At 48.5% G+C, this 11,847-nt stretch overlaps 5 protein-coding genes and 3 non-coding genes across 8 annotated transcripts; 2 read left to right on the forward strand and 6 right to left on the reverse strand.

Moving 5' to 3' along the window:
• The first annotated feature begins 1,451 nt into the window (after nucleotides 1-1,451).
• On the forward strand, nucleotides 1,452-2,672 carry pfy1 (profilin). Its single transcript, XM_024836937.1, has 5 exons — nucleotides 1,452-1,677; nucleotides 1,769-1,784; nucleotides 1,893-1,977; nucleotides 2,093-2,227; nucleotides 2,329-2,672. Exons 1-5 carry the CDS (start codon nucleotides 1,650-1,652, stop codon nucleotides 2,458-2,460), a joined length of 396 nt encoding a protein of 131 aa, XP_024694327.1. The 5' UTR covers nucleotides 1,452-1,649; the 3' UTR covers nucleotides 2,461-2,672.
• Nucleotides 2,673-2,885: 213 nt separating this feature from the next.
• P168DRAFT_130015 (phosphotransferase family protein) lies at nucleotides 2,886-4,032 on the reverse strand. The gene is made up of 2 exons (XM_024832675.1): nucleotides 3,472-4,032; nucleotides 2,886-3,404 (listed from the first exon to the last, which is right to left on the reverse strand). Exons 1-2 carry the CDS (start codon nucleotides 3,923-3,925, stop codon nucleotides 3,181-3,183), a joined length of 678 nt encoding a protein of 225 aa, XP_024694328.1. The 5' UTR covers nucleotides 3,926-4,032; the 3' UTR covers nucleotides 2,886-3,180.
• Nucleotides 4,033-4,082: 50 nt separating this feature from the next.
• On the reverse strand, nucleotides 4,083-5,393 carry P168DRAFT_289176 (Got1 family protein). The gene is made up of 5 exons (XM_024836938.1): nucleotides 5,089-5,393; nucleotides 4,984-5,010; nucleotides 4,863-4,911; nucleotides 4,773-4,788; nucleotides 4,083-4,711 (listed from the first exon to the last, which is right to left on the reverse strand). Exons 1-5 carry the CDS (start codon nucleotides 5,117-5,119, stop codon nucleotides 4,415-4,417), a joined length of 420 nt encoding a protein of 139 aa, XP_024694329.1. The 5' UTR covers nucleotides 5,120-5,393; the 3' UTR covers nucleotides 4,083-4,414.
• Nucleotides 5,394-5,753: 360 nt separating this feature from the next.
• Nucleotides 5,754-6,773, reverse strand: P168DRAFT_250593 (uncharacterized protein). The gene is made up of 2 exons (XM_024834224.1): nucleotides 6,101-6,773; nucleotides 5,754-6,040 (listed from the first exon to the last, which is right to left on the reverse strand). Exon 1 carries the CDS (start codon nucleotides 6,710-6,712, stop codon nucleotides 6,158-6,160), a length of 555 nt encoding a protein of 184 aa, XP_024694330.1. The 5' UTR covers nucleotides 6,713-6,773; the 3' UTR covers nucleotides 5,754-6,040; nucleotides 6,101-6,157.
• Nucleotides 6,774-7,116: 343 nt separating this feature from the next.
• Nucleotides 7,117-7,733, forward strand: P168DRAFT_289179 (DASH complex subunit DAD4). Its single transcript, XM_024836939.1, has 5 exons — nucleotides 7,117-7,139; nucleotides 7,198-7,254; nucleotides 7,305-7,349; nucleotides 7,401-7,485; nucleotides 7,531-7,733. The coding sequence occupies exons 1-5, from the start codon at nucleotides 7,137-7,139 to the stop codon at nucleotides 7,557-7,559; spliced, it is 219 nt and encodes a 72-aa protein (XP_024694331.1). The 5' UTR covers nucleotides 7,117-7,136; the 3' UTR covers nucleotides 7,560-7,733.
• A 93-nt stretch (nucleotides 7,734-7,826) lies between these two features.
• Nucleotides 7,827-7,938, reverse strand: P168DRAFT_t83. Its single transcript has one exon. It is a non-coding gene; the product is annotated as a tRNA-Leu (tRNA).
• A 1,092-nt stretch (nucleotides 7,939-9,030) lies between these two features.
• On the reverse strand, nucleotides 9,031-9,142 carry P168DRAFT_t82. Its single transcript has one exon. It is a non-coding gene; the product is annotated as a tRNA-Leu (tRNA).
• Nucleotides 9,143-11,658: 2,516 nt separating this feature from the next.
• P168DRAFT_t81 lies at nucleotides 11,659-11,772 on the reverse strand. Its single transcript has one exon. It is a non-coding gene; the product is annotated as a tRNA-Leu (tRNA).
• Nucleotides 11,773-11,847: the final 75 nt, after the last annotated feature.

Here is an 11,847-nt window from a genome sequence, read left to right on the forward strand (position 1 = left end):
TCGTACCCAGCGATTGGAGTAGTCGCGAGTCGGCTGAGGAGGGGTCGAGTCAGCGCTATAGAACCTCAGGCGAGATATAGAGATGCTTATTTCGGCGGCTGCAAATGAACATCCAGCGTCGCAGAATGATTAATTTTGACCAGACTTTCAACCCATGGGTGACGGTCCTGACGGGGCCAAGAAAGGGCCCCGCCGGTGGCCAGACCAAGGATTAGAACAGTATCAGGGCTGGGATATTTTGGATTTAATTAGTTTCACCCACCCTGAAACCGGGCCAGACCGACCAATGATCGAAGATGGAGGGCCTCGCTCAGGAATTCATCAAAACCCCGAGGGTGACTCCGTCGTCAACCATCAGGGTCGCACCCAACGGGACTTGACCCCTGTTCTGTGCCACTCGAGATATCAATGATCCTTCAGGGTCGGACCTCGTGGATTGTGAGCAATCGTCTTGATGGGTTGGCATCGTATTTGGTGCACTGTGCGTAGAACCCAAGTCACGAATCATCAATCCACCACCCATTCGACAACCATGTCTTTTGAAAGACTCAAGCCATTAGGCGCCCGATTGAGGGTCATAGCACGAGTTGGTTTCTTTTGGTCTCTCTCCTCTGTCCAACGACATGGTCCCCTCCACATCTCGAGGTTGGGGTTGCGGCTGAACCGGGACCGTGGACTGGAAATGATCTGCGTTCCAGGTTAGGCATGGTATATAGTATATACATGATGGAAGAATCATCCGATGAAACGACATCCACACAATCCGGGAGAAGGATGGAGAGGAAATCGAAAGAAAATCGATCTAGTTGAATTGAAGAAGCGGTTTGCCGCAAACGGACAAGCGTCGGGAGGATCAACACCTGACAGTCCTGCCTGGTGTTTCAGGCAGGAGATGGGATACTAATGCTGCATAGTCATCGGGTCATTATTCTTCATAATCAAATCATAATCTTCATCTAGATCGGGTATAGAGAGAGAGACAGTCAAACAGGCGGTAAAGAAATCCAGCTGAGTGGAGCATCCATTGTCTAGTGGGCTTTGGCTAAAGAGGAAAAAATTAATAATACCTAGATAAAAAGAGAAGATAGGGAGTTCAACACGGTTGACTCTCCACCGCTTCTCTTAACTTTGTCATAATCGGAGTACTCCGTACGTAGATGGAGTAGAATGCGTTAACCTGCATAAGACACTTGATTCGCGGATGATGCTCTGGTGAGGGATATGGAAAGTTTCTATATATTGTATGTTATATATCAGATAGGATCAATAAGATTAACCCAACCGATGGAATGGGAAAGAATCGACGCAATAAGGAGACTGATCTTGATGATACATGACTTTTTGGCGGGGCAACTGGCAGTTTTGGCGGTGCTGGTCGGAGAGCGAGTAGAGAGAGAGAACAACACCCCACCTTACTTACCTCCTACTCTCTCTCTCTCTCTCTCTCTCTCTCTCTCTCTCTCTCTCTCTCTCTCTCTCTTTCTTTCTTCCCCTCTTCATCCACACCACCTTTTCTCCTCCAGTCGCTCTTCTCCGACCCTACTTAATCACTCTCCAAGAGTTTCCTGTCATTACTTTCCCCCTCCTCCTCCGCCTCTCCTCTTATCCCCCTATTTCAATCTCCCCGTTGTTTACCCTCATCCGTCATCATGGGTCAGCACTCTGCTGTTTGGCAAGGTACTACTTCTTTCCTGTCCTACTTGACGGTGATATGAGATCGACTGTCTGGATCCAATATATGCTAACATGCTCTCTTTCTCCCCTCCAGGCTATGTCGATTCCAGGTACCGTCTCACCCAGCTCCCCTAATACTACCCGTACCCCGCTTCCGCCATTCGCGCCCCTCCTGAGCCACCCCCGATCGCACGTCTTCTAATCACTCGATCGTCCAGCTTGATGGGATCCGGCCAGTTTGACAAGGCCGCCATTGTCAGCTACGACTTCTCCGACGTGGAGGCTTCCACCCCTGGTTACACGGTATGAATCCTGGAAAACCCCCCCCCCCCCACCTCTCCCCGGGTTCCGACACGAGCTATCCCACGGGGGACAACTCGCCAACCACTTCCGTACGGCCGCCGCTAACTCCCCATAGTTCTCTGCTCCGGAGCTCAGCGGTCTCAAGGGCGCCTACGACAACCCCGCCGGCGCTTTCGGCACCGGTGTCACTCTCGCTGGTGACAAGTTCGTCGTCATCCGGTCCGACGGCACCTCCGTATACGGCAAGAAGGTATGCACACTACTTACCACGCCATAGCGGTTTCGAGAGAATAACAACGACAAACATGGCAATACGCATATAACACAAAGCTAACGGAAAATTACCCACAGGGCAAGGAGGGTGTCATTGTCGTCAAGACCCCCTCGGCCATCCTCGTCGCCCACCACGGCGAGGACGTACAGACCACCAACGCCGCCACCGTTGTCGAGAACCTCGGCGACTACATCCGGGGCGGTAAATAGATGCAGTAGAATGCGCGACGTGATCTGCATCGGGGGAGGGATTAGATGCGCCAATATCGGTTTAACTGAAACAAAACACGACGGCGCTCTCCTTTCTCTCCTGTTTCTCCCTGTGTGATTTCCTTTTATTTATTTTTTTTCTTCGATTTTCATCTGGTGTCCTATCATAACCCGTAGATATGTGCAATAAGAAGCAACCATGACATTATTAACTACTTGGACTTTTGTCATAATTGGTAGTATCATCTAAGGATAGAAACTAGTCAAAAACCAAGCAGAGAGACATCAAATTATATACTATAGGTAAACAGCGCAAAGAGCAAACGTGATGAATTACCATTGCCTGAGGCAGACTACAATATGGGCACAGTACACCCTGGAGCGGATCTACCACATTCATACTCCGTACTTGATAAACAAATCCTTATTGAGATCACCACGACCACACATGCCCATGACCCAAAAGCCACACTATACATAAAAAACCATAAGCTATATTCCCCATCTACCACAACTACATACCTAGATCCCCTTAGACAGCACAAACCACAGCCAAGGATGATACACACCCTCCTCACCAACACCAACAGCATCCACAATACGCGGCACATACTTCCCCCACCACTCCCCCTCCATCTCCTCACTAAAATCCCCCGGACTCGGCCTCACCCGCCTCGCCTTACAATACTCCCAGTAAGACGGATACCACCCCGCCTGGCCCTAGTCAATGACAGCAGCTACTGTTGGGTTTGGCCCCGGTGATAAAATGATATTGGGGGGTACGAGGTCGGCGTGTGTGAAGACTGCGGGGATATCCCGTCCGTCGATCTCGATGTCGCAGCCGTTGTGAAATTCCTGCACGGCGTTGAAGTCGTGGAAGGGTCCGGCTAGGTTGCGGTGATCATGGAGGAAGATGTCGTTTAGGGGGTGGTTGTTTAGGCTACCTTGGGGGCGAGTTTAGCATAGGTATATAGTTTTGCCTAGGTATTGCGATAGATATAAATCACTTACCTACGTAAAGACCCTGGTCGGGGTATTCCAGCGACCTCCAGGCCTTGACCATCCCATTGAGCTCTTTACAGATAGCCTCTCTCTCTTCTTCGTTCAAAACACCCCATCGTTTCTCCAGCGTCTCACCCTCTACCAAAGCCATATAGATAAACACCTGCTCCCCATCTTCCGTCCACCCGAACACCTCCGGAACAGGTACTACGCCGCTCAACCGCTCGTACACCAGCTGTTGGGTCCGTGCCTCTGTGACGGTTACGTCGGCTCCGTATTTGACGATTAGCCCCAACGACGGAAACTTGACTGGCGGGGGTCTGTTGAAGCTTGTGCTGTGGGGGTTGTTTGTTGCTTTGTTGGTGGATCGTACTTTGGCTGGAGAGGGGAGGGTTGATGCTTGATGGTGTTTGAAGAAGGTGGAGTTGGGGCTGGGCTCGGGTTCGGCTTCTTGGGACGTCATTGAGAGATGGTATTCTATCTACCTTAGCAGGGTTGGGTTGGTATAGAAGACTGAAGCGCGTAGTCTTCGTGAAAGTGGACTCGATGTAAGCTGAACGCTTGTAGAATTCTACTAAGGAGTTGGAACGTAGGTCCAAGAATAGATAAACCGAAGATCAGTTCGTATAAACATATACGATCATTAGTAATTACAAATTCTATATCTGGAAGCAAATTATACCACTTTTACCCCGTCCCAGTCCCGTCTCACGCTCAGACGAGCAACTAATGCACGCACCATCGTACACCGGGCCATGCAAGCAACCAACCAACCAACCAATCAATCAATCGATCGCCAATTCAGGACCGGATGTGCATCCCATCGAGAACTACCATATAACAACAAAGCTCGCATAGTCATATACACACATAAACTCATCGCTGATTCCCATGTTCCAAAAAGAAACACCCTAAGATCTGGAGTGAAGATACAATAACATAGAGTCCAGAACTATACAGGCAGCTCGGCGTTACTCCTCCCCCCAGCTAGGATCTCCAACGTGCGCTGGATATAGGGCCCCACAACGGGGATGTTCCCCGCAAACTGGCCGATCGTAGTCAAGAAGTCGCCGAAGAGGATGAACAGGCCGTACAGCTCGATCAGGAAGCCCGTGAGCGGCCAGCGGAAGAGGATGAGGAGGATTCCGAAGACGAAGGCGGCTGTGCCTTTGAGCTTCTGGCGGCGGGAAAAGAAGGCGAAGGTCTTTTCGACGCCGATTATGAGGGTCAGGCCGATGAGGAAGAGGATCTGGCGTTAAGGTTAGTGGGAGGTCTATCTGCGGGGGAATCTTTGGGTGGGTGGAGCGTACGTTTCCCATTGCGAGCCTGTGGGAGAAGAAGCCCGTTAGCGATCTGGTTGTTTGTGTTTGGTGCGCTGGAAAGGGGGAGGTCAAACGTACATTGACCGGTCGAAGAACATCACCACTCCTCCGCAGAGGAAGATACCCCCTACGCGATTCGCCGTTAGTCGTTTGCACTCCTCCTGGTTTGCTATGCTGGTCTCCGGACTATGTCACCTACCCGCGGAGCAAAAGATGACACCGATCTCTGTAGATATCGCGATTAGTCCTGTGTTTGCTGCGCATGTGCTAGCGGCCTAACGGTGCGACAGGGAGAAAGACTCACTCTGATTGTCGGATAACCACATGGTTGGCATAGTAGCGTGGTTTCAAGATATTTGCGTCGAGGACAGAAATGAGGTCTCCAGATGAGATGTTAACAGAGTCGAGGCTCGAGAGATCTGTGGTAGCTCCGAGGCTGTGCCGAACGACGATCAAAGGTAGCGGCTTCTGAATAGGGAACGTGTCATGCAACGAGGACCACGCAATAATGGCACCAGACGTATTAGCAAGCTCAACAAAAGATCGCTAGCTTCTTCTGCGGAGTACGGCTTGTCAAAATAGTACAAAGACAGCACGAAAACACCCAAAGGAAGCGAATAAACAACCAGGCGACTCTTTAATCCATTCCGGCTGCGGCGTGCGGTGTCGATTCTGCCACGTTCCCTTTTTGCGGTTAGGCGACGCTAGGCCCACTTCGGATGGCGGTCTGGCTGCCAAGGCACACTCCTATTAATTTGCTTTGGCCGTTCAAATTCCTCCCTTATCCTTATCCTGTCGCGAGGATAACAGGTTGTTTTGGGAATAGTGACGCCACCCATCTACCGATTGCACTTAGTGCACATACGGATATGTTCATTATCATAACATAATCATGGCTGGATGCAAAGACACAACTTTGATACTGCACAATGAAGCAGTCTACAATGGATGGCCGTACGATGCAGCGTTGAACCTCAAATATGTCATGTCATATCATATACTGTCTATCACCCAATTGTCATCTCGATGACACCCGCCGCGGCGACAGCATCTCCAGAGATGCTGTAACTGGTGTTCCTGTCGGTGGAGCGTCGGTATTAGTCGCGTGCCTCTGGCACAAGGCGAAGAACGACTCTTATATAAGATCACGAATAAGCCGGAGCACTTTCTTGAGCCTGTCTCGAGAGGGGCAGGTGGGTGGAAGCGCTTGACTGTGTTGGTCGTACATAACCCGTAGATTCCATAGAGTGTAGCATCTATCTCACGAAATGACTCGTCAGACCTGTTTTCATGCAATCCCAACCGACGTAACTTACCAATGCGATTACCCATCAATCCTATAGAACATAATCTCGCACGTAGAGATGTCCGTCTTATTTGAGCACCACATGAGCATCTCTCAGCTCAAGATAGCTCTCCGGCACTCCTTGCCCCAGCGTCCTCACCACCCCAAACACCTCCTTATCATGGTATCGCAGGCGGGTTTTCGGATCCGTGTACGAAGCCGGCAAGCCCGTGATGTCGCAATACCGCCTCTGCTGCGATGCACTCAACGATGGAGCCGATTCGATATTCGTGTAGGTAACGGCAGGTCCGGTCTGGAAAGTCGCCTTCGCATTTTTCTCGAGCACCAGCGTGGACAGGTTCTGCGCGGCCTGCGCGATGTTGGAACTCCGCCCGGCGCCCTCGGCTGGCGTCTGGCTGCCGTCGGTGGTGGGCGCGAGGGGGGTTGTTGCGCCGGAGTTGGCTTGCGTCGCCATCACGGAGGCTTCTTTGCGGGTGTTTTCGGAGATGAGCTGCTTCACGTTCTTATTGCGACGCTGGGAGGGCCGCCATGCTGGGTTGCGGAAGGGGCGAGGCATGTGGGCGATGTCTAGGCTGTCTAGCAGCGCCTGGTGTCTTTCGGCTTCTTGGGGGGTGGGTGCCATTGTGATGCGATGTATTATTTGACAGCTTCACGTACAATATGGAGTCGGGCGTGGATTATCGATGATTGGAGCTTGAGGACGAGGAGGATCCAAAGATCTAAGTCCAAGTCCGGTGATGGGCGCCGGGCGGAAATCTGGGGCGATATCAGGTAAGCGCGCAGACAGTCACTACCAGTATGCCTGAATCGAGTACCCAGGGAAAATATCAGGGAAGTAGGTTGTTAGACAACTTGTAAGTAATTTAGAATAAGTCTAGAGTTGAATTTTTATTTACATTTTATTTCTCACAGAAATGACGATAGAAGACTATTTGAAAAGAACAATCCCAGCACCCCATTGACTGTGTATCACGTGACTAGCCTTATCAATTAGAGGATCGCAACAACAAACATCACCAAGACCAACAACACCCCATACCGCGAAAATGGTAAGGCACTACCACCGATAGACTATATTTCAACATTCCCGGCTAACAGGTATTTAAGGAGAGTCCACACGAACAGCAGCAAGCGCTGCTTCTTTCGCGAATTATCAACAATATCGTATGTAGCACGTTATCTCGAAGTCTTGGCGCTATACTGACACCTGCTAGGAGAAACTCAATGAGTCCGTAATGGTCATGAACAAAAGCCTCCAGGTATGTAGCTCGTCTTCTGGCTATGTTGACCGTGAGACTAATGTTGTACAGGAGGTTAATGTTCAGAACATGAATGTCGAGCTGGTGGCGCAGATGTTCAAGAACTACCAGTCCAATGTTCTGTTCCACCTGGAAGGTAAGATATCACCGCTAGCCGGTTGAATATCGCTAATGAGAGTAGCAACGGAGAGTCTGAAGGACCCGTCATAAAGGTTGGAGGTGGGGATCTAACTTGAGGACATTTTATCCTTTCAAGGTAACGAGGACATGAATAATTCTGGGATTTGGTGTTGCACCGGGCAAGGTCACAAAGAATGAATATCAATTGACATTAAAGTGCTTCGATAATAGTCAACAACAAATCGACCACCAATTTGTCTATCATAGAAGCTCTGCAGAATTATCAACCCCAGTGAAATCAAGACCAAAAAATCTACATGATCAAAGATCATGAGACGGCAAAAAAGCAAAAAGATATGACAAGAGTGGGATTCGAACCCACGCCACTTGCGTGACTAGGAAGTTCCGGAGAACTGTGATGGTCAGGTAAACCTGAACCTAGCGCCTTAGACCGCTCGGCCATCTTGCCTTGTTGTTGTGTATCAGTTTTGGTACTCTGTTTGAGGATCCTAACAAAGCAAGCAGGCTAGTTTTGTATATGCAACAGCCCTAACAGCCTCTACGAAGTATTAAGATCGCGGCCACCAGATGAGGTGAACTTAGAAGGATGGTTGTATTTACAGCTAGGCTCAAGGCTAATCTAACTGCATATTGAACCCCTGGGCATAAAAGCGTAGGTCTAGCTTCATAGCTCACCGGAGACGACGGCTAATCATCAGTAGCAGGCCTGCATCCTGATTTTCCCCTCCGTTCATATACCCCTGGAACAAGTGGTCATTAAACAAGGCGGCGACAATCAGTATGTATATATGTGTGACAGTCATGCAGAGTGTGTGGTAATCCATATCCAAAAGCCAGATGATAATCGGTTCAGGCGAAGGGCACATAACTTGGTCCCAATGCCATCGTAGTAGCTACTGATTTAAATAGGGATTATGACCCGGGATTCTACCAGTTTCATACGCCAGCTACCGAGTTTAGCTGACCAGGAAGACGAGAGGGTTCCAGGATATGGCAAGCTAGCTAGGGACTCGGGTGTTCAGTAGACAATGGCACAGGCACTGGCAGTGATAACCAGGTACTTAATAATGATTTGGTTTCGTCTTACCCGAGGGGAATCTGTAATTCAATCTTCGTAGACTCTACTATCTGTGAGACATCTACCTAGAATTGGATCTGTCTCTAAAATATGCATGGGGCGCTGGTTCATTTAACTTACACTATGAAGGAGTGAAGGCCATAGTTACTATACTTCGCTGACAGGAGCTCCTTTGCATGACTTGGATTCCTTGTGTTTGTTTGATTGATTCTGTTGACAATAATGTAAGAAGGATATTTCAAATCAATCGATCTACCCTGCTTACCGGGGAAATGATAGAATGGAGATAAAAATAAGATACGCTGCTGAGTGACAATTAACTGCTGGCGGGTATCTACTGCGGCACCACACGCCCGAAAGTGGTACTATCCCGCCCCACTATATCCTAACAGTCCCATATTTTCACACATCCCGATCCACTCCCAAAAACCAAAAAACAGATTCAATATGTGCAAAAAGAAATGACAAGAGTGGGATTCGAACCCACGCCACTTGCGTGACTAGGAAGCTCCGGAGAACTGTGATGGTCAGGTAAACCTGAACCTAGCGCCTTAGACCGCTCGGCCATCTTGCCTGTTGATATGTTGAAGGCTGACTTTTATGCTACATCAGCCTAGCTGGTGTCTATGCATAGTACCTGCAGTGGAGTATGCATGTCAACTTTATTTAGCAGCTTAAATGCTCCTCATAGTATGCCCCTCGTCTCTACATGACTAGGTACATAAATAGAAATCTGAGCCTAAGTATCACTTGGGCATTTGTCTTCCTTGAATTTCTGTTTTATTTCATTTTATTATGTGTGTGCGAGATACTGATGGGTTTATACCTGCCTTTTTGGTTGTGACACCGTCAATATATATACTTTGTTCTGCATGTTTTTTGTCCAATACCAACACCACCAAGATCTGTATAGGAAAGTCAACAATGTGGGAATAGTGAATGCAATCAATTAGCATGCTAGTCTCGGCAAATTGGTATATTGATTATATAAAATAATTATTCGCAACATCCTTCAGCTCTCAGAATCATAGTTGAACAGTGAGACATGCAATCAGCAACATGTCAGTCGACCTACAGTATTTTCCCACATGAATGATTATCTGAAAATTTGCTGTTTTTGAAATCCTGTAGCCATTCGCAACCTCTTCATGGTCATCAGAATGAATGAAACTCATCAATATTGTGACCGATCCCATCGATCCTCCCACAAGCTGTGAGCCTGGAGTCTCCACGGCTACCATAATATCGTGTCTGAAGCTATTCCTGATAACCTCATCCCACCAAAATGACTATCTTCAACGCGTCCATATCTATTTTGACCATCCGATTATACCCAGCCAAATCGCCGATCACTATAAGTAACATGCGCTCAGCCACACGAAGAGAAGTTTGCCTCCAAACTGAAAAGGATCATGTCTTCGTCTCAGTATTCAAGCAGGCGAGCGACTTGCCAATACTGGGCCTAAATATTGGAGTTCTTCATGTCATTTGTTTTGGTTTGCATCCTTGCAGGCTGGTGACTTTCCCGTAGCAGGCATAAACTTCAAGAACCTAGCTTAGGGAGTCCCTATGGCAGGCTGGAAGTCACACGGTCATGGTGGTCCTGGAGGCCAGTGAGCTCACCAGGGTCAATATATATCCTAGCGTGATAGATTAGGCTCTGAAGAGCAAGGTTCTGATAGACTCAGCAGGTTCACAAATAATGAGTCCAACGAGACCACCGCAGACAGAGCTCACCGCGGTAGGAAACTTGACCAAGACCTGTTACGCGAGGGTGTAGAAAGGATCTTGACCAGAGATCATGGTGGTGAAGGGATGGCCTCTGTACATACACCCTGCAGCGTGAAGACAGGAGAATAACCCCTATGACTCTCCACCCCAGGCAGGTGTGACCCTCCATATTCCCGAGACAACAAAGAAGAAAGGTGACTGGGGGCTTCATACATTATGAGAGGACTAAACCACAATAAGAAAAAACAGTATCTGCCGTGTCGATAGTCTAAAATATGTATACGGCATGCGTGTGGGAATGATTGAGCTAATCTATCCACGCAACAGCACCGGTTCCATGATCAACAGTGTAATATGATTAACCCCACAATCCCATGGGACCCGCGAATACGAGACTATATACCAAGGGGAGTGGCAGTAGGGGCCCGCGAAAACCCCAACAGACACACAAAACCACAGAAAAACAAAGGAATTGAGGGGATACCATGGATTAGCAAAACAATCCGTTGATACCTGGCCAGACTAGGAGCAACCTTTTATTTACCACCATACAAGGCTGTAGCTGACCCGTTCATTCCTCGTCTGTGGGTTACTGGCATTACGCTCCGTTGTATAACCAGTGATCACCGCTGCGTGCTGGATGTGGGCTGTTTGGTCTGAAATGTGCCGTCTTAAACCTGCCGATATACCCAAGGCAATTGGGCTCTGTATCTCTCGAGGCCTCAAACCTGACGAGCTAGGGCTGGACGAGGCTTTAGCAAACGTGAGTAGAACACCCTTGCATCAATAGGTTAATATGCCCAAGTCCTCCGCGAGAATGTCCTTGAGTTATGCTATACAAGGATGTCTCTTGGTCAACAGATACTGGACTCAACGTAGGGTTATTCAGAAGAAAAACAATAGGAGAGACATGGAGGGCCCTAGAGAAGGGAGAAATAGAGAACATAAGCACTAGACTGAGTAGCACCATCACTGAAAGCCAGCCCATTCAAGTATCAGTCAAAGCATTGTTGACATCCGATAGTTGATACTATAAACTACCATAGGATAGAGTAACACGTACCAAAACCTCAGGTTACCATTTCACTACCATTGATAACCATCTGCAACCGATGTGGTAACAGTTAATACTCCGCAACCTCTCAACCATATGAGTGCGATTACATAGTCTTGAAACCATACTCTTAGACCAACCAACCGGGCCTGTATATATATAAAATATATTGCACAGAACATATTCTGTCAATGAATCATGAGTGGATGAGGGGAGAAATAGAGCAAACAGGGGATATGGAAGATCAAAAGAAGAAGGGGAGAGAAGGCGTAGAGGGAAGTAGTAGAGTGGAGGAAAAAAAGATATGACAAGAGTGGGATTCGAACCCACGCCACTTGCGTGACTAGGAAGTTCTGGAGAGAACTGTGATGGTCAGGTAAACCTGAACCTAGCGCCTTGGACCGCTCGGCCATCTTGCCGTTGTTGAAGAAAATGCTTCTTTAGATGCTTTACCAGTGACAAAGAAACAGAGCTTGGCACATCAACAAGCCACT

Source organism: Aspergillus campestris (genome assembly GCF_002847485.1).
Source record: "Aspergillus campestris IBT 28561 chromosome Unknown P168scaffold_4, whole genome shotgun sequence".
NCBI classification, from domain to species: Eukaryota; Fungi; Ascomycota; class Eurotiomycetes; order Eurotiales; family Aspergillaceae; genus Aspergillus; species Aspergillus campestris.